The following is a 24,670-nucleotide window of genomic DNA, read 5'->3' on the forward strand; positions in this document are numbered from 1 at the left end:
GGGACTGAGAAAACACAGAATCATGGAATCATGAATGTTGAAAAAGCCCTCTGAGACCATTGAGTCCAACTGTTCCCTCAGCACTGCCAAGGCCATCATGTCCCCAAGTGCCACATCCACAAGGATTTTAAATCCCTCCAGGGATGGGGACTCCATCACCGCTCAGGGCAGCCTGTTCCAATGCCTGACAACCCTTTCCATGAAGAAACTTTCCACAATATCCAATCTAAGCCTCTCTTTGAACAACTTGAGGCCATTCCCTCTGGCTCTCTCCCTTGTTCCCTGGGGGCAGAGCCTAACACCCACCCCCAGCTGCCCCCTCTTGTCAGGGAGTTGTGCAGTACCAGAAGGTCCCCCCTGAGCCTCCTTTTCCCCAGACTAACCCCCCAGTCTCCCTCATCAGATCTGTGCTCCAAACACTGGGATTTCAGAGAGGAAGAGAGGGATGCACATGCCCTGCCATTGGCATTTGTGCTGTGATGCAGCTGAAGGAGGAATTCCTAATCCAGGGCTGTGCCACCACGCGTGGTCCATGCAGGAGGAGGACAGACACGTGGCCTAAGGATGAGCCCTAAGCAGGGAAGGGCTGCTCATCAGAGCAGCAAACTGAGCTATTTTGGGAGGTTGGGGTTTGGCTTTGCTTGACACGATGTAGACGTCGCTGCCTCTGCTCTGCCCTGGCCGGGTGGGAAGTTGTGCTCAATCCTGGTCACTAATTCTGTATTCCACAGTGCAGATCTGGAAGTGGAGCTGGGAAAGCAGCTCAGGGCTGATGACAGACTGAGGACAACTTAACCACAGGCTTCAGAGAGGAGTTTGAGGGTCACAGAGAAAAGAATGTTGCAAAAAAAAACCAAAAACAAAAAAAACACTTTAGATCACAAGAATTTGCTGGTTAAGCAGCATAAAGAAATGAAAAACATCTCCAGAAGATGGATGTGACTTTTCAATGCAGGACCAGGGGCAACAGGAATGCCAACTCATTCCTTTGCATCCCTCCAATGTGGGGCTGCGAGGAGCAATTAGACTCAGGAGCATTCCTGAATTAAATCTGCAAGGAGCAGTTGGGGTCAGGTGCATTCCTGAATGAATTCTGCAAGGAGCAGCTGGATTCAGATAATTCCTGGTTTAACTCTCAAGGAGCAATTGGGCTCAGGTGGTTCCTGGTTTAATTCTGCAAGTAGCAGTTGGATTCCTGAGCAAAGTGACAAAAAAATAGCTCAATCCCTGACAGTAGAAAAACATGACTTGATCATAAAGAGGCTTCTAAAACACAATTCTACGTGCAGAGTTCTGCCAGAATCAACTCAGATGAGTCAAGCAAACAGCTTGTTTGTTGTGTTTAATGTACAGGAAGCATCAGACTGATTAGAGACATTAAACACATTCATACACGGCACCACCGAGCAGCCGTTGTCACCACAGCCGACACTTCCCCACCTTCATTATTCCCAAAGAAACGCCGGCGTGACAGCGCAGCCGAGCAGGGAATCAAGAAATCTCCCAGCAGCACTTACCTTGTGCAGAGGCAGCACCAGGAAGGCTCCCCCACCGCTGGCATCCACGATGATGGCCACGAAGCGGGGGTTGACGGCGCAGAAGGAGCTGTCCCAGGTGACGCGGGACACGCGGATGTCATCGTAGCACTGGTCGTTCTTCACCGCCTGGCCGAAGACGTGCCGGAATTTGCTCTGTCGTACCACCCGCCTCATCGTGTCTGTACACGGATGCAAAAAGAGAGGGTGAGTTCCAGGGAAAGGGTGTCTTGATTATCCAGGAGATTCCTGGACAAGGATCGTCTCATCAGCTCCACGAGCGCGCTTTCAGCAGCGCGGAAATGGAGATTCGCTCGCTGTTCGTAGAATCGTGGAATGGTTTGGGTTGGAAGGGGCAGGATCCCAGAATGGTTGGGGTGGGAAGGGATCTTTGGAGATCACCCAGTCCAACCCCCTGCCACAGCAGGGTCACCCAGAGCAGGTGACACAGGAATGCATCCAGGTGGGTTTGGGATGTCTCCATCCCTGGGCAGTTCCACTGCTTGGCCACCCTCCATGGGAAGAGGTTCTTCCTCATGTTGAGGTAGAATTCCACATGGTTTCGTTTATGGCCATTGCTCCTCATCCTGTTCTTGGACACTGCTAGGAAGAGTCTGACACCATCCTCTTGGCACCAAAGACCTCAAAGCTCATCCCATTCCACTGCCATGGGCAGGGACATCTTCCACTATCCCAGGCTGTTCCAAGCCCCATCCAACCTGGCCTTGGACACTTCCACTTCTACCTTAAGACCTGCCAAATTCTCAGCCAGCTTTACCTTTTCCTTCTTTTGTAAACTGAAATTTCAGGTTATTTTGCACCCAACCCAACTGCATTTCCAGGGGGCTTTTACAGAATTTGCCACTTAAGCATTAATTTCCCCACTGTAAATGTGTTCCCTGACTGCAATAAAGGAAGTTCCTAATCCCAAAAGCAGTTTTTAGACAAGTCTCCACATATTTTCAGGGATAAATCTAGTCTTGGATTGAACTTGTTTACTTTCAAGTCAGACAGGGTCCAGAAGATGTAAATAAAAATGCAAGCTCTCAAAATCCGGTGTTCCTGTGAAGTGGTTCCACATGTTCCCTAGCTTCCAGTTCTTTCTTCTAACTCCAAAATCACCCTAAAAAAAAAAAAAAAAAGAGTTTCCTAGACAGAAAGGAGTAATGGAAACAAGTTAATGACTCCAATTAACTTGGTGTGTCTGTAGCATTTCTTGAGAAAAATTATTTTCAAGAATGCTGGAGTTAGAATAGAGGGGAAGAGAATTGGTGTGGAAAATTCCAGCACCTGAGAGAAGACACAGACACAACACCAACCTTGGACTACAAGGTTGACTACAAGTTAGACTTGGTTACAACCTGTGGAGCCCTCACATCTGGGAAGGGCTTTTCCCATCATCCCAGACTTTCTCCCTCAGAGAAGAGGGAGTAGAAGAGTAGCTTCCATACAGCATCTTGCTTTTACATATGGGAAAAATATTTCTGTCCCAGTCTCTAGGGATAGCAAAAAAAAAAAAAAAAAAAATTAAAAAAAAAGGAAAAAATAAAAATAAGCGGAGTCCACCTCCTATCTCTCCTCCCAGAAGGTCCCCAAGCAAAAGGAGAGGCTGGGAAAAACTGCTCAGTCCCTGGAGCTCCTCAATGCTCCACAGTGAGAGACTGGGAATGTGGTTCTATCCCAAATCCCTGCTCCCAGGCTGGCTGCTGCAAATGTGATGAAAGCTTGGAGGGCTGTCTCTGACTGCTTTGCAGGAAAGCACCGAGCTTTGATGGCTGTTTTGTAGTCTGGGAGGTTAAATAAAAAATTAACAACGACAAAAAGCGGGATAACTGCGGGGAAGCGCTCATCAGAGCCGGGAAATGCCACGGAATGTGTTTGAAGAGGAGAAAAATGTTCCAATTAACGAAACAGACAGCTCTGCAGTGAAACTCTCCAGCTCTGCAGAGATAAGGGAGAAGAAGCAGAGGATTTGTTTTCCACCAGAGCCCATTTGGGAACTGGCACTGGTCACTTCCATGGCGGCTCAGCTGCTGGGACAGGGATGTACCAATGTCACTGGAGCCACCAGTGTGCCCAGTCCATATAGATTTGGGGTCAGTTTTGTGATGGGGATGCCTGTCCCAGGTGTGGGACACCTTCCCACTGAGCCCCAGCACTGGTGACACAGAGCCAAGGGCTCCACGGGCATTCCCAGATACAGAGAGCAGGTAGGGGCTCCCCACAGTACCCCTCCCACACTGATATTTTAAAGAGGATTAAGAATGTTTAAGAAAAAAACAGGTTTTAAATGCAAAATTTTGGGAAGAACTGAGGTGTTTGAGAAGTCCACAGAAAAGAGCTATATGGAAATTGTTAATGATTTCTATCCTATTAAAGCTGAACTTAGGCTCCCTCCCTACTTCTATCAGTTACTGGAATTGTGTAATGCACTTTCTGTCAACTGTTTCCCTCAGAGCACAAATCAAAGGCCTGGACACACCCCAGAACACCGGAGTGTGATGGGCAGTCATAAAGCAGGAGCTGCTCTCCAGCTCCAGCCAGCAGGTGAGAGCACTAAATAAAAGCATGGAACGGTTTAGGTTGAAAAGGACCTTAAAATTCATCTCATTTCACCCCATGCCATGGGCAAGGACACCTTCCACCTTCCTATCCAGTCTGGCTCTGGACCCTTCAAGCACAATCCCAGCCCCACCAAATCATGCACAAAGAAAAGGTGAATTTCAACTCCAAGATGCCCAAATAGCAAGAAATGCTGAAGCCTCAAGGTTCATTTAAGACACATCATAAAAAATGCAGTTCCACACCCAGTTTCTGATCTGTGTCGACTCATTCTGAGCCCTGTCACACAATTCCATCCCGAGGGCTCTTCACAGAGCTGGGAGGGCTTGGCTGAACCTCTGAGTCCATGGCCAGGTCTGGAAGTGAGCACCCCACAAGAGCAGCATCACCCCATCTTCCCACTACTTCCAGGTGACCCCAGGATATTGGGAATGTTCTCCCAAACCCAGTGTGACACCACCAGAGCAGTCCAGCTCAGCCCTTTCCCACCTGGGAACACCCCTTGCAGCAAGCCCTTCTCATCACCCCCCCCTGCACAACTCATCCAGGAGCAGGGAAAAGGCTCCTCTTTGTGCATGGTGGATTTCCAGGAGTGTTCATCCCCTGGCAACATTCCCACCCTGCTGTGAATCCAGATTGAAATCAGATTGTTGGGAAGTAAGTGAAGGTTTGAACTTGTCGTGCTGAGCCAGCACAGCAAATTGCCTGGAATCACATCCCACAGAGCCAGGGGGCTGGGAATGTGGCTGCTCCACTGCTGGGGAATTCAGGTGTGATGGTTACAAAGGATTATTTGTATCACTTGGATAATTGTATCTATTCTTCACTTGATCAATACCAGAACAGCAGGAAAAAATGTCCATTTCAAATATCAGATCTTGTGGATCTGTTAGCCCTTCCATTTTCATGGAAGAGAAACTCCCTTTACCCCATGATGAAATCCTACTGCTTAATTTCCCTTATTTTCACCCTATGATGCAAAGGGTAATCATTCAGTTTTCTATAAATGACTTTTAAAAAACGCAGAGAGTTCAGATGACTCCAAAAATATCCTTATTTGTTCCAAAGGGATCTGTTGGAACACACCTTCCCTGCCCTCTTCCCCACCTACAGCTCATCATCCTTAGCAGGGATTCTGATGAACACATGGTGAGCAGCCTCCAAGTGCTCATTTCCATAGCAAAGGGAGTGATTCTTGGCGTTGGATCAGAGCCATTTTGATCTGGCTGCTCTCCAAGCAGAAGGAAGGGGGGGGAATGTGCTGGTTGTGGTTGGAAGGAGCAGCGACTGCAGCTGTTTCAACTCACCAGGGAGAGCAGGTGAAAAACCCAACGGGAGGAGTGGGAGCCTGAGCACCCCAAAAGAGTTCTAGCCCTGCCACAGACTGGCCCTAAATGGGAAGAGTGTTTAGTCTCCTCTTTGCTTCTCAATGCTGGCATGCAGAGGATCCCCTCCCTTCTCCTCTTCCTCCTTCTCTTCCTCCTCATCCATCTCCAAGAAAATCCACAGCTCAGTTTGGTTGCCCACAAGTTCTCTCAGCAAAGTCACATACAGGAGCTCCAGGCTTGGCCAACTCATGGAATGGTTTGGAAGAAACCTGAAAGGTTCAGTTCCATCCCCTGCCATGGGCAGGGACACCTCCCAGCCTGGCCTGGGACACTTCCAGGGACCCAGGGACAGTCACAGCTTCTCTGGGAAACCTGTGCCAGGGCCTCTCCACCCTCACAGTCAGGATTTTTTTCCCAATATCCCATCTAAATCTTTCTTTTTTTGTCTTTAAGCCATTCCCCTTGTCCTGTCACTCCAGCCCTTGTCCCCAGTCCCTCTCCAGATCTCCTGGAGCCCCTTTAGGCCCTGGAAGGGGCTCTAAGCTCTCCCTGGAGCCTTTTCTTCTCCAGGTGAGCACCCCCAGCTCTCCCAGCCTGGCTCCAGAGCAGAGGGGCTCCAGCTCTCAGAACAGCTCCGTGGCCTCCTCTGGACCTGCTCTAACAGCTCCATGTCTTTTTTTGTACCACTTTTAGGATTATCAGGTGAGACACCAACACCTGAGATGATTCACCCTAAGGAAAGGCTGATTCAGCCTCTATCACACTTGCAAAAGGATGACCTGGGCGGTTGGGAACTTTGGGAAGTGACTTTCGAAATACCCAAGTGGGTAAGGAAGTGTATCCATGGTTAAGTGGGCTGTGCTGGGATTTTCTCTTAGGAAGTGGACTTGGAACATGAGCATTAAAAAAAGAAGTTAATTGGATCATTATCTATGCTGTTAAACCTTGGCTGAAGAACCATCTCCATCCACTTGCTAGACAGAATGTATTTTTGGGGGGTAAAGTGCAAATTTAGAGGATTTAAAACCTCCTGACTGGGAGCTGAAAAGCCTTTAAATTTTGCCAGAGTTACAACCCTCAGCAAAATTAAAACAGAAGCACTGGACACCCTGCAAAGGCCTCCACAATAGAAGTGCTGACAGATCTACGGCTGCTGAGCTCCTGGATCCCTGTGAGCTGGCCACACACAGCATCTTGGTGGGGACAGAGGAATGAGCCTTCAAACCTCCTATTTATTCCCCCCCCCCCCCCCGAGTGACTTCCAGCTGAATTTTACCAAAACTTCGGGTTCATCTGCCAGTCTGTGCCCTCTGAACAGCCCAGCCCTTGTGGCAGATTCTAAAAAGAGCTTGGAAAGGCTGGATGCCGCCGGCCGCGCTCGCACAGGGATACTTTTCATTCCACTCCTTTCTGATCTCCCATCACAATGTGTCACAAGAACTACCATGAGTTTGCCCATTTTCCTGTTTATAAAGGATTTATCTGTCTCAAGAATCCAACAGATGGATTTCTGTGGCTTCGGAGGGTTTGCAGCCTGCTTATGCAAGAGGAAACGCATCCTGCTAGGGAACACTTACAGGAAAACCCCCCACTAATGGCAAAATCCTGCTCAGCCCATGTGATTGTGATCCCTTCTGGAAAGGGAGGCATTGGAATAAAAGGCCAGTTGAAGTCAGACAGCCCGAGGCTACTGTTAAGGGGGGGTGAAGAGATACAAATCCAGTGGATAGGGAGAACAGCATTTATAAAAGGTTGGTACTTGGGACTGGAAAGGCTCTTACTTAAGTGGAAAAAGTCGAGGTGCAGCTGTTGATGGTGAATCCCCAAACTCCCAGTCTGAGGAGCTTTGGAATAAAGGTCCAGTCTTAATTATTAAAAAATGAGAAGCAGATTAAGAAAAATAAAAATTAAGAGGTCAGTGGTTGGACTTGATTATCTTAAAGGTCTTTTCCAATCTCAATAATTCAATGGTTGTACAGGCAGTGTACCATCAGCAGTTATGAATGATATTATGGGATGGAGGGGGTGCAAGGGTCAGCAGGGACAGGGGATGGTCCCATTGGTGAAAGTGCAACATGGAAAAGCCCAGAAGATTCCTAAGTACCAACTGTGAGGCCCGAGGTCTTCCTGAACAGCTGGGCTGAGCCACTTGGGCCTCATCAACAAAACCTCATCAGCAAACCAGCTCTGTGCTCAGAGCTGGTTTTATTAAAAAATCTAGGAGGTATGTTATAATCCAACCCCAAAGCAGGCCATGGATGTTCCAACCTGCCCCTGGCATGGAGAGAACCTGCACCCTCTGGGTGTGGGTACAGCTGCAGAGCAGTTGGCCATCAGGGAGATAAGCACAGGAGAAAAGCCCACAAGGAATCTGCTGATTCCCTCCTCGGAGGGCTTTGAACATCCTTTGGAAGGTAAGGTACAGAGCCACACATGGAAGGGAGGACAGAGGCATTCAGAGGGTTTGAGGCCATTCAAACACCACCATCCCCTCGTGCTCCTCAGGGCAAGGACAGCTCTGTCCCACTGCTGTGGGCCCAAGGGAGCAGGGACTGAGCCAACAGCTGCACCCCACTGAGAAAAGGCACAGAGACCTCCTGGTTATTTCCTAATCGCTCCCTTCTGAGATTTCTTCACTCCAGAGCCTTGGTTGTGCAACCTCTGGGGTTCTTGGTGACCCAAGGCCATGCTCAGCCCCAGGGACACACTGACCTGGGCTCAGTCCAGCTGCACACCTATTCCAGAGAAATCCTGCCACCACTGTCACCAGCAAGGCTGGAGGAGGAATTAGTATAATAAAATCCCAGAATGATTTGGGTTGGAAAGGGCATAAAGGCTCATCTAATTCCACCCCCTGCCACAGGCAGGGACACCTTCCACTATCCCAGGTTGCTCCCAGCCCCATCCAAGATGGCCTTGGACACTTCCAGGTATGGGCCAGCCACAGCTGTTCTGGGCACCCTGGGCCTCACCACCCTCACAGGGAAGAAATTTCTTCTAATATCTCATCTAAACCTTCCCTTGTTCAGTTTGAACCCATTCCCCCTTGTCCTGTCACTCCATGCTCTTGGAAAATTTTCATCTCCCTCTCCAAGTATCCACAGAATCAAAGAACTCAATTTCGTGAGATGAAGTCTTGCAAGACTTGGGCAAAGAAGGAAGTGGGGGGAAAAAAATATCACATGGCCACAAAAAGTTCAGCTCACCCCACAACTTCACATGAAAGCTCAGCAGAAAAAGGGAACAGCCACAAATGCCTTGATGCAGTTTCTGTTTTTTTAAACAATTCTATTCCCTCTGTGTATCTCTTTCCCAATCAATCCATATCCAGTCCACTGCTGACAGAACTGTTGTTTTCAGCTGTTCAGAGTTATTTAAAACAAAGGTGAACACTACTACAGATGGTCACAATTCCAAAACACATCATATTTGTGTGCAGATTATTTTCAGTCTTTGGTTACTTGAGCCTAGGTTGAGCAAGACCCTGCCATCTGATTTCACTTCATTTTAAAGACAAAAAGCTGGAATATGAACTTAATACTGAAATTTCCAGCTGTACTACCACTGGCAAGATTCTATTTTGGGATGGGAACCTAAACCACAAACTACCAGGGAATTTGATTATATCTCAACTGGGGAGCCCAGCACATTCAAAAATGTAACACAACCCAAACTTTGGATAAGCTGAAATTTCTGTTCTGGACAAAGTGCAAGGTGTTGGCTGCAACCTGCAAAACACTTGATACAAGAGCTGCAGCCTGAAATGATCGTATGAAAACCTTTAGAATATGAAGAACTCTTAAGTCAGAAGTGCCTGTAGAGCTCAAATCTCCCAGGATCACCAAGAAGGACTCGTTATATCCTGAGGTATGTGCTCGTCTCACATCTCCCCTCCGGGGCTATTTTCACTTCAAGATTTCCAGGGATACAATTCATCTTCTTGAGGAATCACCTGATTGTGGAAGGTATCCCTGCCTGTGGCAGGGAGGTGGAATGAGATGAGCTTGAAGCTCCCTTCCAAGCCAAAACCTTCTGGGATGATCTTACCACTCCCACACTTTGTCACTGTATCTCCACATCCAGCATTACATCATTGACCATAATTTGCAGTGACAAAAGGACGCCACAGTTAAAGTCATTACCCTGAACTCAGAGCGTTGTCTGGCTTCATTTAATCTGTGTCATCTACCAGAAAGGCAGAGCAATGAATGCACACAAAAATCATTACACAAAATAATTCAGCAGGAGCCATAGCAGGATGGGGGAACCAGCAATGGGAGACACCAGCAGGAATGGGAGTTCTCCTGAAGCACTGGAGCAGCAGCCTCCAAAAAGCTTCTTTTTTGGGGTTTATATCTTTTAGAGTATCCTCTGTCAGCTGGCACTAAAGCTGCCCCAACAAATAGGTGGTTTTAGGGAATGTTACCACAGGCTGGGCAAAAAAGGGTATTAAAATGAAGAGAGCAAGGTGGAGATAAAAATAAAGGATTGAAACTCAGGACAAAACCTTATAAAGGCAAGTAAAATATAAAATGCAGGGCTAAGAGGGATTGAATGTTCCAGGTGCCTCAATGCATTCAAATCCAGGCTGGAGCATGGAAGGTGTCTCTGCCTGTGGCAGGGGTGAAATGAGATGAGCTTTACGGTCCCTTCCAACCCAAACCATTCTAGGATTCTGTGATCCCTGCATTTCAGCTTTCCCTTTTTGCTGCCAGCAGAGACAGTTGCACAGTGGTTGGACACCACAGAAGCTTTTTAGTGGACAAGGAAAGGGAAACCTCCCACACACTCCCACCTCCAACACCACTGTTCCAACAGCCAACCACAGAAGGCCGTGGCCTTTCACATGATCCCCTCCAATAATCCTTCCTTTTCTTTTCCACTGGAATAAACACCAGAAAAGCTTCTTTGCACACTGTATCCCATCCACTGCCAAGAGACAGAGCAACATCCTGAACAACAGCCCTGGGAGCTGCAGCCAGAGACATCCCAGCAGCCCCAGGGATGTCTCCTGACACTCATCCGAGCAGCCATGGGGCTCCGGACCACACTGTGATCCCAAGGGAAGCACAAGCAGGAGCACACAGCTCTCCCAGGAATCCAGCTAAGGGAAGCCAGTGATAAAATGCTTCTCCCCAGCACTGACCTAGTTCTCTTATCAGAGCTAAGAGGGAAGTAGAAATCTGGTCAGAGCTGCTGCCCCAACCCACTGGATTTTTCTCTCACTCAAAGGTTACGTGCCAGCATTTTCCAGACCATATTCCTGAGATACATTGGAGGCTTCTTTTTTGGGGGGGGCAAAGGTTGGTGGTTAAAAACAGAAAAAGAGCTGTTCCCCAGCACAGCTTCATGAAATTCTCACCAAATCACCACCAGATCCCAGCATTCCCAACCAAGCAAGCAGAAAAATGCTGTGTTTTCATCTCTATTTTCTCCTATAGCTCAAAGTAATCAAATCTACCTAAATGAAATAATTTCTCACGAGTTCCTATGTGTGTGATAGAGGAACTCACCAGTAGCACTAGACCTGACACTCAGCTCATACACAGGATTTATCTGTCCTCTCTGATGGTGGATTTAAGGAGAAGTCAAGCAGACAGCAACTCCCAGGGGCTGGGAGCCTAAAGCACAGAAAGAACAACACCAGCAGGATTTCCCATTCTGCTGGAGTCAAGAAGAGGTGCAGACATGAAGGGAACTCCATTAACATGGTGTTTTCCAAGCATGGTTCCTGGTAAACTCCAGTGGACATTACTGGGAACATTACCCTGCTTCTCCTCACTTAGTTAATTGGATCATTCCTTAAAAAATGACCAGAAGATTTAGTGGAAGTAGAAATCCCAGAATGGTTTGGATTGGAAGGGACCTTAAAGCTCATCCAGTCCCACCCCCTGCCATGGGCAGGGACACCTTCCACCATCCCAGGTTGCTCCAAGCCCCATCCAAGATGGCCTTGGACATTTCCAGGGATAGTCACAGCTTCTCTGGGAAACCTGTGCCAGGGCCTCCCCACCCTCACAGCCAAGAATTCCAATATCCTATCTAACCCTGCCATTCCCTCTTGTCCTGTCACTCCACCCCTTGTCCAAAGTCTCTCCCCAGCTCTCCTGGAGCTCTTTTAGGCACTGGAAGGGGTTCTAAAGTCTCCCTGGAGCCTTTTCTTCTCCAGGTGAGCACCTACAGCTCTCCCAGCCTGGCTCCATGGCAGAGGGGCTCCAGCCCAATCTCCAAAGGAATAGACAAGTTGTTTTCTATGCCTCAATTGCAACATTTCTTGGCATCCATAGGAAAAAATTCTAAATATTAAAGGTGTTTTCAGAGGTAAACAGATAAAAGGCTGTAGGTCCCAGTCCTCCCAGAGCACTGCACCATCAGGGAACCAAGACCTGCAGAACCCTCTGCTCCAAACACTAAATTAACTTAATTCCTCCCAACTCCAGAATAAGGCAGCAACAACAGATCAGCACAACCAAGGCTCCCAAAGAGCCTGGCCAACAGTGAGTCAGACTGACCAAGCGAGGAGCAGTGTTCTCCACAGGACCCAGCCTGACCACAGTGGCTCCAAGCTCTGCTGGACCAAGCACAACTCCCAGACCAGCCGGGAGCCTGTGGAGAGGCCGGAGCTGCCTTGGGAAATGTGACCCAGGAGCAGCAGGATGAGTGCAACGGCAGCTCCTCATGGATTAACACCACAGCCACACATCTCCTGCTGGAACAGCAAACAGGATGGGCTGGAGTCCTGGAGAACATCTCAGGTAGACTGGAGGTACAGCACAGAGAAGCATGGTCCATCGCCTTGGAATTTCGAGTGGACACGCTCTGCTCCAAAAAGTGACAATGAGCTTGGCTGGCACATCCTGAGGAACACCTTCTTCCACTTCTCAACGACACCCACCCAACAGGTGAGGCCCCCACACTGAACTGCTTTTAATGTTCTCAAAATAACCCCAACAATGGTGAATTGTCAAAGACAAGACAACATCCTCACCCCAGGACGTGGGAGGTTCAGGCTAGACAACGCAAACATCTTGGATTTTAATGCAGTACAAACAAGCAGCAAAATGAATCTCAGTGCTCCCAGTTGGAACTGGCATGTGTTTCTCCACATTTCCATTTGCTGTCCTGCCAGCTCTTCTGGCCAAGCAGCCTATAATTCCAAGAGCACCATTGTCATTCCGTCCTGTTTCCGTAACGTGCAATTTGAAATCAGGGCTGGGGGAGGGAGGATGGAGGAGGCTGGAACTCAAATCCAGATAGTTCAATCTGCTAACTTGATTTTAAATCCCTGTCTCATGGTGCCAATTACAGCTCCCCAAACATCTGTATCAGCAGAAGCTTCCGAGTTCAAACACATTTCCTCTGTCCTACAGATGTTCTTTGTCACTGACTTGTCCTGGGATGACAACGAGGGGGCACAACCTGGGGTCAAACCACAAGGGTGGCACAAAGCACCTTTCTCACTTCTCTGGGCAGGAAAGAAAACAAAAATTAGCTTATGGAAGTAGATTTAGTCTATAAAGGAGCTTTAATAAACGTTCTAGGCTGTGAAGACAGATTTCAGATCCAAGGAGGAAAATCATCTTCCTAGCTGTGTCCTTGACACCTCCATGGCATCACTTCTACCTCGGAGGTTCCCTGACAGGGAAAATCACACCTTCCCCAACACTGGGTAAAGGCTGACTCCTTGGTGAATTCTTGGACCTTCAGCTGGCTGCTCTCAGCTGGAGAACTGGTTTCCAGTGAAGAATTACAGCCTGTGCCTTGATGACCTTTAAGCTTTACTTACCTGTTGGCTTGACAGTCACGTTGCTACACGTGCAACCCACACTTCCAGTCCTTTGGGAATTCCTGTGGCATTTCCAGCAGCCCGGCCAAAACAACAGAATTACACCCAGATAAGCCCAGCTGGTTTTTATGGGAGCTTTCAGGGCACTTAAGAATTCCCTGAGTAGAGCAGAAGATGGATGTGGCAAAGCATGGATACAAAGAACAAAAAGATAACCTTTACCCCCAAGGAAACATCAGGGAGCCAAGGGAAGAACAGAGAGAACACCAGGGTAGCCTGACCTTAAACAGGGGCACCCACCTTTAACAGCAGCACCAGAGCAAATTGGTCCAGAAAGGAGCAATTTTCCTGGCAGTGGCCAGGGAAGAGATACTGGAAGCACAGCAACACTGAGCTAGAAGAGTTTTGTGCCCATCCTTCAGGCTGTGCTAAAGCAGAATATATTGCAGAGGAATGTCTGGCAATTTGTATTTGCCTAAGCTGGCTCAGGATTATCTCCTGCCTTGCAAATTGATCTCAGCAGATCCAAAAATTCAAATAAACCTTAAAAAGTATCACTGAAAACTTAAAAAAAACAAAATGCAATGCCCCTCCTGTTCTGAATGAGACAGCTTTGGGCCTCCAGCCTCCAAGATTTGGTATCATTAATGTAAGCACTGGAGAAGGGAATAAAGTAAGAAATTAAGAGTTTAAAAGTGTAACAATGGTCATTTGTCCACATGTACACATCCCACCATGAGTGCTGGGGCAAATACCTGAACCACGTGTAAAACAACTCCATTTAGTAGTACATGCTACAAGCAGTACATGCTAGAAGTATTCCTAGCCTAGTATCTGCCAGTAAAACATGTCACCTCACATTCTCAGCTTGGAAAGAAGGATACCTATCTGTTTCACACAGGTATGATGAAAAATGCCAAGGATATGCCAAGCAGACACCCTGAGTCAGCTGAAGGATCCAGATTCCAGCAGGAAGCAGCAAACCATGAAGGCTTAAGTATTTAAAGTGAAAAGGGGTCGGGAAAAGCAACTCCAGGAGGTAATTCCAGCCCTGAGCAGGTGCCTGAGCATTGAGCTTTTGCTGATGACAACCTTCCCTATCAAGCCATCATCTGCCCAGCATGGCCAGTTTGCCCAGTTCCCAAGGGACACACTGCTTACTATGGATTGAATTTGTTACTGCTTGCTAATCCCTGGAGCTGCTAATTACACCCATTATCAGTTTGTTCTGCATCCAGACCTGGCACGCTGTAGGATGTGAAGTCCCTGTCAGGTTTACAGACTGGTTTGGGTTGGAAAGGATCTTAAAGCTCATCCCATTCCCCTCCCTGCCATGGGCAGGGACACCTTCCACTGTCCCAGGTTTCTCCAAGCCCCATCCATCCTGGCCTTGGACACTTCTAGGGATCCCACAGCTTCACTGGGCACCCTGTGCCAGGGCTTTGCCACCCTCACAGGGAAGAAATTCTTCCTTAAATCTAAGTCAAAATTCCTCTCTTTCAGTTTGAGTCCATTGCTCCTTGTCCTGTCAAAACAGTTCCTGATGAAGGAATGCTTAGGAATGGAACATCGTAAAATCTGCTGCTTTAATACTGCAGATTTTTATGTTTATTTGGGAGAAACAATGGATTTTCAAGGACTCAGGAACATGGTCTCTATGGCAACTATATGCAGAACCAGGGGGAGGGAGGGGAAGTTCCCCTATTTCCAAATACTTAGAACTGAGTGATTTGAAGTCCATTTCCCAGGGATTACTTAAACCAAGAACTGTAGGTGCAATGCACTGTCCAGGTTCACACAGGGATGCAAACAAGGAATAGTTTCAGGCACACCATTCCCATGTAGTTTTAGGAAATCCTGCTCAGACACATCTGCTAAAAATGAAGAAATGGCTGCCTTAATATTCAGCTCAGAAGAATTATTACCTATGTCCTTGATGGCAGCCAAACTCTGGAAACCACAGGGAAACCCTGGTCCTTCCTAACGGGAGCACTTGGCCTCAAGCACAGCTCAGCAGCACTCCAAGGAGAGCTGTGAGCTCATCTCAGCATCAGGCTGAGCCTTAATCACTTTAAGTCAGATCCCACCACTGGTTTATTTCCATTGCTCTTCCAAATTCAATTATTAAAAAAGGAAAACAAGACAAACCTAATTATGCTGGGCTGAGAGGCCCAGCTCAATGTCAGAGCCACAGCAACTTCTCCCACCAAGAGCCATCAAATGTCATCACAGGCTCAGCAAAAAGCAGATTAGAGATCACTTATTGTTATCACCAGCAAAACATGGACTGAGACAAAGCCAGTGGTGTTGGAAGAAACCAAGTGGTCGTGCTGAAGAAATTGTTCTTTCCCTAGTGCAGGTGATTCTGCCTTGATTCCCCCTGTAAGTCATCAGCACAGAGAAGAAATGGTCCAAAAGGCCACATTTTGTCACTTCCAGACCAAGGAGATCCCTTCTATCCACCATGGGCACATCAGCAGCCTTCAAAAAACACAAAGTTTTCCCCTTTGCAGACAGCAGCAAATGCCATTTTCGATATTTCTCTGTTTAAAATCCTGCTCTGTAGGTCAGGAACTTAAGTTTTCAGGATGTTCCATCACTAAATCCTCTTCCATTTGAAGAGCACTTTGTGACTCCTTAGTAAGGTGTCTGCTCCAAGGGATCCCCACTGTCTTACTGGTATCAGGAATTTCATGGGAGGGGGGTAAAGTAAAATTATCCATTTGCCCCATGGCCACCTTCTACTTTCCAGCTACATCATTATCTCCAGCCATTAATCCTGATTGGATTTATATTCCCTACACAGCCCCACAATCACAACTGATGGCTGGTGATACAACTAATATTCCATTAGGATCCTCTCCAGACAATTTTTTTTTGTCCAAGGACATGCCCTGCAAAGCTGTCACTGGAACCAGGGAGCAGCTGAGCAGTTCTGTGTCACGCTGGTATTTCACATGCCTATGCGTGGTTTGAGATGAGAAAAGCCACAAAAAGTCATGTACTAAACAATTATAACCTCAAAAAGAAACAAATAATCCATTTTTTGCATGGTTACTCACAGAGGGAAAGCAGAACAAAGCAATCCTATTAACAGATAAAAAGAAAGGGCCCAGTAAACAATTCCCAACCATACTGGTGGAGCCAACACATCCAGAAAAATGGAATTTCACTGCTGCTTTCCTGAGTCACTCAGCTAAGCCTAAAACCATTTTCTGCTTCGTTTTAACTCGGTGTTCACCACCACTGGCAACTGTGCAGAATGTGACACAAACTCAGCAGTTCCCATCCTGTCAGCCCAAGCCACCAGCAGCCTGACTCCTCACACAAGGCTCCAGGAGCTGCCTAAACTGAAGCTCTAAGCAGTTTCTAATCATACCAATATCAGAGTTACCCAACAGAATACACCAGCCCAAAAATATTAAGTGGAGGAGACTACAGGGAGCGAGCTAGAAGACAGCACAGACATTTAATTCTTGTTCCTATGCCCTGCAAAGGCTTAAACTGGGGCACTTCAAATCCTCAGTGAGTTTCTGTTCCAACACATCCTCGGAGAAGGGCTGAGATTATCACAAATGCCTCAGTAAAACAAAATCAAAACAAACAAACGCAGACTTTAAAAGTCAAGTGAAAATGTGCCTGTGAGCTTGCCCAAGAAGACATTCCTGGCCCTGGGAGTGGTGCACCGATGACCTCACCGAGCTGCAAACCCAGGCCAGGAAGTGTTTTGCTCGTGTCTTCAGACTAGGAAGCTGGCATCCCAGGGATATTCCTCGGAATCGATCACTGAATGAAAGCCAGGACCATAAATTCCCTCCCCATCACAACAAAACATTTTGGTTTAATGAGCCATTTTACAAAGCCATCGTTGAAGTCGAATGCTGGAGGAGGCCACCACGATGTCAACGAGGGCAGAGCTCAGCACCCTGTGCTGCATCACTCAGGGAAAAGCTGATATTTCCCCCTTCTGCACATTCCTCCTCATTGCCATTAAACTGAATCCCTGCCTTTCGCTTGGAGTGAATCCCAGAAGTGACAGATGCAATAAGCACGAAGATTTCACTTGAAAAAATTCAATGATGTTTGAAAAGACAGCTCAGGAGAAGACAGAGCAATGCCAACACAGAACACAAATGCTGATTAAAGCAATCTGGATAAAAGGCTACAAGTGACCATTGAAAAATTACTATTATGAAGTGCTGTATTGAAACAAACACTGAACAAATGCTGCCTGATGTGTCCCTGAGTGTGTCAGGTCTTACTGGGGCTACCAAAAACCCAGAAAAACACATATACCCAAAATAAACAGGCATTGCCACAAAAGTATTTGATCTTCTACCTTTGTGTACACAGTCCTTAGCAAACACCACTATTAGCTGCAATAAAACCTTCCTGCAAGCACACAACCATCTGGATTTTTCAACCCCCTTGAGCAGAAGAGATGATTCAATGCTCGTGATTCAAATGAAAATGGAATAAACCCTCTCCTGCTTCCCGCACACAACACCCGCTGCTTTCCCCAAATCCAAACACGCTTATCCCAGGACATGCTGTGCCAGTTCACACCATTCTCCCACACTCCAGAGCTTCCCTCGTGCCTGCCACAGAGGCACACAGAGGGAGAGGATGGCACCAGGTAATTTAGGAACAGCCTGGCCTAAAATTAAAACAAAATCGGGAAATTCAGCAGCGAACTGAAAAATCAGCTGCAGCCTGCTGTGTTCAGAGCATCCCTCTCTGATTTTGCCATCATCCTTGGTCTTGCTCCCAGTAATCCCCACGCACATCTGCATGAACAGACGTGCTCAGACCAACTCCAGCTGCTAAAAAACCCCAACTCTAACACATATCACTTTATCTTCAACAATAAAACTGCTTCCATCGGGTTTACTTTTGTTTCCTGGCACCTTTCACTGCCTTTTTACATTTTCTTCTTTTTTCAGACCTGTCTCCTGTGCAGTCAGGCAGTTATGGCATCACAGTGTTCTACAGTTGAACCTCTGTGTGGTGCACACCTGCCCACATGTCCAAGACCTTCCCTTGTGCTGTTAATGGAATCGGTGGGAATTTCTTAAAGCACAGGTATGGACTAACCTTTAAATTCCAACCTTTGGCATATCAGTGTTAAACAGTGTGGATTCCTGCATAGAGAAAACAAAGCCTAGAGACATCTGCCCACTGCAAAGGGATAGGATGAGATGGTCCTTAAGGTCCCTTCCAACCCAAACCATCCTGGGATCCCCTGGCGATTCCATGACATGTCACACAGCCCACACATCTCCTGCACAGCCTCCAAAGAGCCCCTAATAACGGCGTGACAGGGACCTGCCCTACAGGAGCCCTCCAGAAAAATAAACCCAAACTAAATCCCCATCAGTGCGCTCATCTTTTGTCCTCTGCCACGGTGCACGGCAGGGACGGGCGCACCGGGGGCGGCACACGCCGGTGCCACCGAGCGGCTGCTGCATCGCCGGGCGGTAAAGAAGGAAGAGAATTTAAAAAAAAAAAAAAAAAAAAAGCCGAAAAGAAAACGTGCCGAACAAAAGCTCCCCCCCCCTCAAGCGTTGTCCGCGCCGCGGCATCAGGTGCGCGGCGGGAGCACCCGGCGCTGCCGCCCCGCCCCGGGCTTGCCCTGCCAGGCGGCCCCGGCCGGATGCGGATGCGGCGGCGACCCCGCGCCGCTGCCTAATAAGGAGGGAGCGGGGAGCGGCCGGGGCCGAGGCGGTGCGGGGCGGGCGCTGCCACCGCGGGCCCCGCGCTGACAGCGGCCGCCGCCTCACGGAGGGCTCGGCGGCCCCGCGCGGGAAGGGCCCGCCCGCCCGGCCGGACCCCCGCCCTGCCCGGCGCCCTCCCGCGGGCGCCGAACCTCCCGCCCAGCCGCATCCCCGCTGCTCTCCAGTTCTCTCCGCTCGCCCTCACCGCCCCCGAGCCGCACCGCGATCCCGAGCCGCCTCCCGCGTCCGCTCCTCGACCCGGAGGAGCCGCCGCCTCCGCCTCCTCCTCCGCCCGCCGCCGCCGCCCGACTGAGCGCCGCGGGGTGGGGCGGGGCAGCGCGGCCTCGGGGGCCCGCCCCCCGCATAAACCACGCCCACAACGGGGACGCCCCCTCAGCTCAGGCACCGCCCGCTCCCGCCTCCATCGGTGGGGGGCGGTGCGAAGTGGTGATTGACATCTCGTCCAGCCAATGGCCGCGCGGAGCTCGCCGTCGCGCGCCCTTAGGCCCCGCCCCTCAGCCCCTCAGCGGCGGGTGGGAGGTGGGAGGCCATGAGGGATCTGAGGGGTCGATCGTGTCCGCCCTGTGGACCAGTCCTGTCCGCTCTGAGGGACCGGTCATGTCATCCCTGGGGATCAGCCATCTTATGCCTGAGGGATCGGCGGTGTCTGCCCTGAAGGATCGATCATGTCATCCCCGAGGCGCGGATCGTCTCATCCCTGAGGGACCGGTCGTGTACTCCCTGAGGGATCGGCCGTGTCTGCCCTGAGGGATGAGATGAGCCTGCTGCCCTCAGAGGCAGCGCTGAGGAGAACCAGTAGCTCCACAAGAAAACAACCGCGTCACCTCACGCTGTCACACCGAATCACAGTGGCTGTGGTGAAAAAAGGACGGTGAGAAAAACCCTGCTAAAGACTGCAGAGCTCAACCTCAGCTCAGAACCACACTTCAACGAGACACCCAGGGCAGAGGTTCTCCCCGTTGCTCTCGTAGTAAAGACAATTCGGGGACGCTGTGCTTTGAGGTGTAAGGTTTGTATCTGTGCTGTTCTGACAGGTGAGGCGAGCACTTTGCACACACACACCTGGCTGCACACAGGTGACACCGCCACACTCGGGGCCACTGCGGCCTCAGGGAGCCCAAGGGGCGGGTGAACAACACCCGAGCAGAGCCCACAGCCCTCAGTGTTACCATACATGGCCAAAACCAAAACTCCTCGAGCTTCCTCATCTGTTTGGGCCGACGTTTGCGCGTTCGTTTGCATGTGGTTTGATGCTTGGGGGGGCGGGGGTGCTGATGTTTCAGGGGAGCATCACCTCGCTAATTCCTTTTCTAATCCGTCTGAATTTGGAGGGATATGTGTCGTGATGAGCTGAGAGCCCTCCTCTTCCCCCACGGAGCTGCGACAGGACCATGAATTACCCGCTGTGAGTGATAGCTGGTGTTAAAACCCACGGAAAACCTCCAGGAGATACATTTATCCTGGTCTGACTGTCACAGCCGATGGAAACATCAGTAGCTACAGATTAAACAAATGTTATCCTGCATTTATTAACCTTTGACACTAAATGTAACCGATGATCCAACGAGCAGGAAAGCCTCTCGTACCTGCTGAGCAACACCTCGATAAAAAAAAATTACACACACAGATTTGGGTGGCAAGGCTGCACCCTTGCCCATGACAACAATTACCCTGAAATTAATCAATAGCTTCTTTCTGAAAGCCAGCCCAGCACAATTACACCACCCTGCTCCCTCAAACAATCCCATTAAAGCAAAAAGAGAAGAAGACGAGAGCAGCTTCAGAGCAGAGCTGTAGGTAACTCAGAGTTTAGGGAGTTCAGGTTCTGATTCACATTTTCCATGTACGTATGTGACGTGTTGAAGGTCACAGAATGAGTCAGTGATAGAGCTGAGAGTCCTGCCTGCCCATCCTTAATTTATTAGAAGTCTCAAATCTGTGGGGAGGGGTTAAATTTTATAAAACTGATATTTTAATCATGTACCAAGCAATGCTTTAGCCTGGACTGGAAGACAAAAATGAAGGCAGCAGCACCCAGCACTTCCCAACAGCTCAGAACCATGGAAGATTTTTCTGGCCTCTAACTGAAAAGAAAGTGACACACAGAGGTCACAAAGTGAAATTTGTCCTGAGAAATCTGATTGAAACCTAATCCTCTCAAGAGCTGCCTTGGGAAGGGTAGATCCTGCAGAAATGGAAATTCCTTGCTTGAAACAGCACTGGAGGAGTCGCTAAGGATGGACTCAGGTGGAAATAATACCTGTGGAATTTTTACCAGAGCTTCCTAAAACAGCTGGATGGAAGCACTCCAAAGAACACCCAGCTCCTGTCTGGGATTAACGAGCTGTTTAGATCACAAGGTGATGAAGAAATTACAAGAATTTAAGGCTGAATTCTCCAACAAACAGAAGAAACAGCTCAGGTTTTACATGTGCTCTTTAGTTCTGCTGTAACCACTAATTTTCATCACTTCAGATGAGTAAAACCATCCTAACAAACAATTTAAATGTTATCCACGGCACTACAAGGCAAACAACTTGTCAAAATATGCCACAAATCCTAATTTTTCTAGAGGAAAAAGCATCAAATCCTTACAGCTATAAGGAGCAACACACCAAAGTTTGCCCCATTATACCAGCACCTGGTTAGCACATTTTGCAGAAATTCAGGATTTATTAAAAACCCCACTTTTAGCCATCCCACATATTTTCCCCTCATCTACATCACTGCAGGATTGCTGCAAACTATCTCACAGCCTTTATACGGAAACAGCACCGTGGCTACAGACTCCACCTCTGAAACTTATGTCAGTAGCTAAATTTAGCCTCCTGCAAATATGCATCAATTCCATCCCTGCAATAAATCCCCCTGCTTTGCTCCTGGGATGAGCCTGATGTGCTTCACAAGGACCACGTCGGGTGTGTCCTACAGCCTTCCCCACCAAGGCCACGTTTATAGTTAGAGAAAGTAAAGAAACACCTGAGGCACCTTTTCTTTAGGAGAAATTTTGAATAATTTCTTCGTTTTGCTGTCTCTGAGCCGTCCCAAACAGGTGAAAAACCCATTTTTGGGTCACTGGAGGGGTGAATTTGTTTCAAACATTTCATTTGGTGAAATCCTCATTGCAAAATATATTCTGAATGGAGGGAAATGGCTTAGGGAGGGTTTGGAGAGATCAGCAATTTAAAGTCCTGTTATTTTGCAGCTTAACTTCTAAATCTAGCAAAATATGGCAGACAGGACAGTTTTGAACCCTGGGTTTGCAGGTATCAAAGTTATTAAGCTTTTCAAGAACCCTTATCTTATGTCCCTATTTAACTATTTACTTCCTGAAGCCTTTTGGTTTATTATTATTGTATTTACTTTACTTATCATAATATTTATTTACCAGGAAGCATTAGGTTCTCCCACGTTAAATTTGAATATTTTTATATTTCTCCTTCTATGCTTCCATAATTTAGGGATTCCATCAAGGCCAGGCCCAGAAGCATGGGGAAGAGCTGCTCCTGTTGAGATCAGGAATGTGGTCTTACTTTTCACTTAACATTATTGAAATTCAGTGATTTTTAGTGCAGGAAAATGTTCCCTGTCCATAGCAGAGAGTGGAAATAAGATGATCATTAAAGTCCCTTCCAACCCAAACCATTCTGGGATTCTCTGAAATCTGAACTGATTGCAGTGACAAACCCTCCCCACTCCACTTTCTCCATGTGGAATTAGATTTACTCTCAGCATTAATTTACTTTTTCTGCCTTGATTCCTCCATGTCCGTGGGCACGGAGCGAGTCCCAGGGGCAGCTTTATGAAACTACTCCCAGTCCTGGTTTTTAAGAGACATTTCCATAGTAATCAACTGTTGAGCAGCTGCCAAGATGAAATTTTTCTCAGAGCCACCACTGTAAGGACTCTGGATAATGGGAAATCGATTCTGTCTCTGGCTGCGAGGATGTGCTCTGTCCAGGGAAGTGTTCCCCAGCTCCTGCAAAGGAGAGACAGGGAGAGCAAAATCCCTTTGGACTGGCCTTATTCAATCCTTGACCAGAAAGGGGAGCTGTAGAATTAGGGAAGGAAGACAAGGAGAGAAAAATGTTCCATCAGATACTTTGAAACAACAGCCAGTAAGGGAGAAGTGTCTGAGCGTGGCAGCGAGGAAAGAAGAAAACATGGATTGAAGGGCAGGGTTGGGAGCCAGCACCCCTGAGCTTTATTGCCAGCTCTCTGTGATGTGGAACCATCACTGTGCTGCTTCCAGACCCCAGAACTGGGGTCGTTCACAACCCCCCTCCCCAAAGAGCAATCAAATCCATTGTGGTGAGTGAGGGCCTGTGCTGCCATCGCTCCTGCGCTGCTTGGAAGGGCTGGAGGATGCTGGAGATGGATAAGGAGAGAGTGAACATTAGGCCAGGATGTGCATTAATAATTGATGCTATCGTTATTAATGATTTACAATAGATTTCATCCAGCACATCTATTACTGCATCTCCCCACTCTCACGCCTTTTGTGCATCAATATTGGTGCCAGACACGTCCCTCCCAACTTGGCTGGAAGAAAGGCATCCAAAAATGAGCTTTTACAGCAAAAAGAAACCCCTAATTTCAAGCTGATAGATTTCCTCATGTATTTTTCTCTGTCATTAGACACGACTGTGAAATATATTTTAATTTCTTTTCTATTTCTGCAGTGAAGGGGAGGTAGGTCCCAATACCTAATTAAAATGTTGGGCCACCAAATAAACCCAAAGCAATTGCTTGCAACAGATGGGATTTCCTTTGTTGCTGTCTTCAGATGATTAACAAGGAGGAGAGAGACAAGAAAGCAGAACTGAAAAAAAAAAAAAAAAAAAAAAGCAAGCTGTATTTTATTTACAACATAAATATCCTGGGATTGACAATTCCTAGCATCCTGAACAGCAGGAAAATATCAGGCAGGCAGGGAAGGAGCCAGGGCTGGGTGCAGGGGCTCCTGGGCACTGATCACAGAGCCTCACTATTAAAGCACTTTGAAATTCTTTTGCCATCTTCTGTTTCTCTCCCTGCTGTCTAGGATCAGGTTGGACCAAAGGTGCTGGAAAAATCAGAGGTATAAGAAAGGAAACACTTAAGGGTAAACGCAAGGGGAGGTGTCCGTGTTTGAGATTTGGGAAGATCGGTGTTTAACCCAATTTTTAAAACCCCAACAGACTGTCACAGATAGAGCAAAATGGGGAACTCTTCCTGCTTTTCTTCCTGCTCCAGTGGAAGATGTCCCTTGCGGGGGGTGGAACAAGTTGGACTTTGAGGTCCCTCCCAACCAGAACCTTTCCCTGAGTCTGTGATTTTTTTATTGTAACATTTCCACAGTTCAGCACTGAAATATTGTCTCTACCGTCCCTCCCTGTTTCTTGTGGAGAACAAGGAGGTAAAAATGTGTGAGGAGGGATTGTGCTGCAGCTGGTATTGTCTTGGGGAAGGAGCTGATTCCTTGTATCCCTTCTCACCCCCTTCTTCTGCCAGACCTATTCCATCCACCTGCTCCTTCCATCCCGGGAAGGATGAGCTGATCAAACATGCCAGTGCCCGTTGTGGCTGGGGGGAACGCTGCAGCTCAGCTGTACCAGTGACAGCAGGCACCCTCCCTCTGGAGGAGTGTGGAGATCCACGCTCAGACACCACCACCCTGCTCCATGCTCTGAGCCTGGCACTGCTTGCAGTGACAAATATCTCCCACCTCTATTCCTTTACATC

General features: G+C 48.2%; 1 protein-coding gene across 3 annotated transcripts in view; it reads right to left on the minus strand.

Moving 5' to 3' along the window:
* The window catches only part of CORO1C (coronin 1C), a 39,841-nt gene extending 20,624 nt beyond the window's left edge, over positions 1–19,217 (minus strand). The window contains exons 1-2 of one of the 3 annotated variants that reach the window (XM_062504611.1): positions 19,147–19,217; positions 1,518–1,717 (exon numbers count right to left, since the gene is read on the minus strand). In XM_062504611.1, coding sequence (XP_062360595.1) covers positions 1,518–1,712 — 195 coding nt within the window. In that variant the 5' untranslated portion in view covers positions 1,713–1,717; positions 19,147–19,217. Of the gene's footprint in view, positions 1–1,517; positions 1,718–2,534; positions 3,336–19,130 lie in introns of those variants that run through there. The other 2 variants (XM_062504612.1, XM_062504610.1) reach the window with 2 other exon arrangements.
* Between the last annotated feature and the right edge of the window lie 5,453 nt (positions 19,218–24,670).

The sequence above is a fragment of the Cinclus cinclus genome, chromosome 17, assembly GCF_963662255.1.
Source record: "Cinclus cinclus chromosome 17, bCinCin1.1, whole genome shotgun sequence".
NCBI lineage: Eukaryota > Metazoa > Chordata > Aves > Passeriformes > Cinclidae > Cinclus > Cinclus cinclus.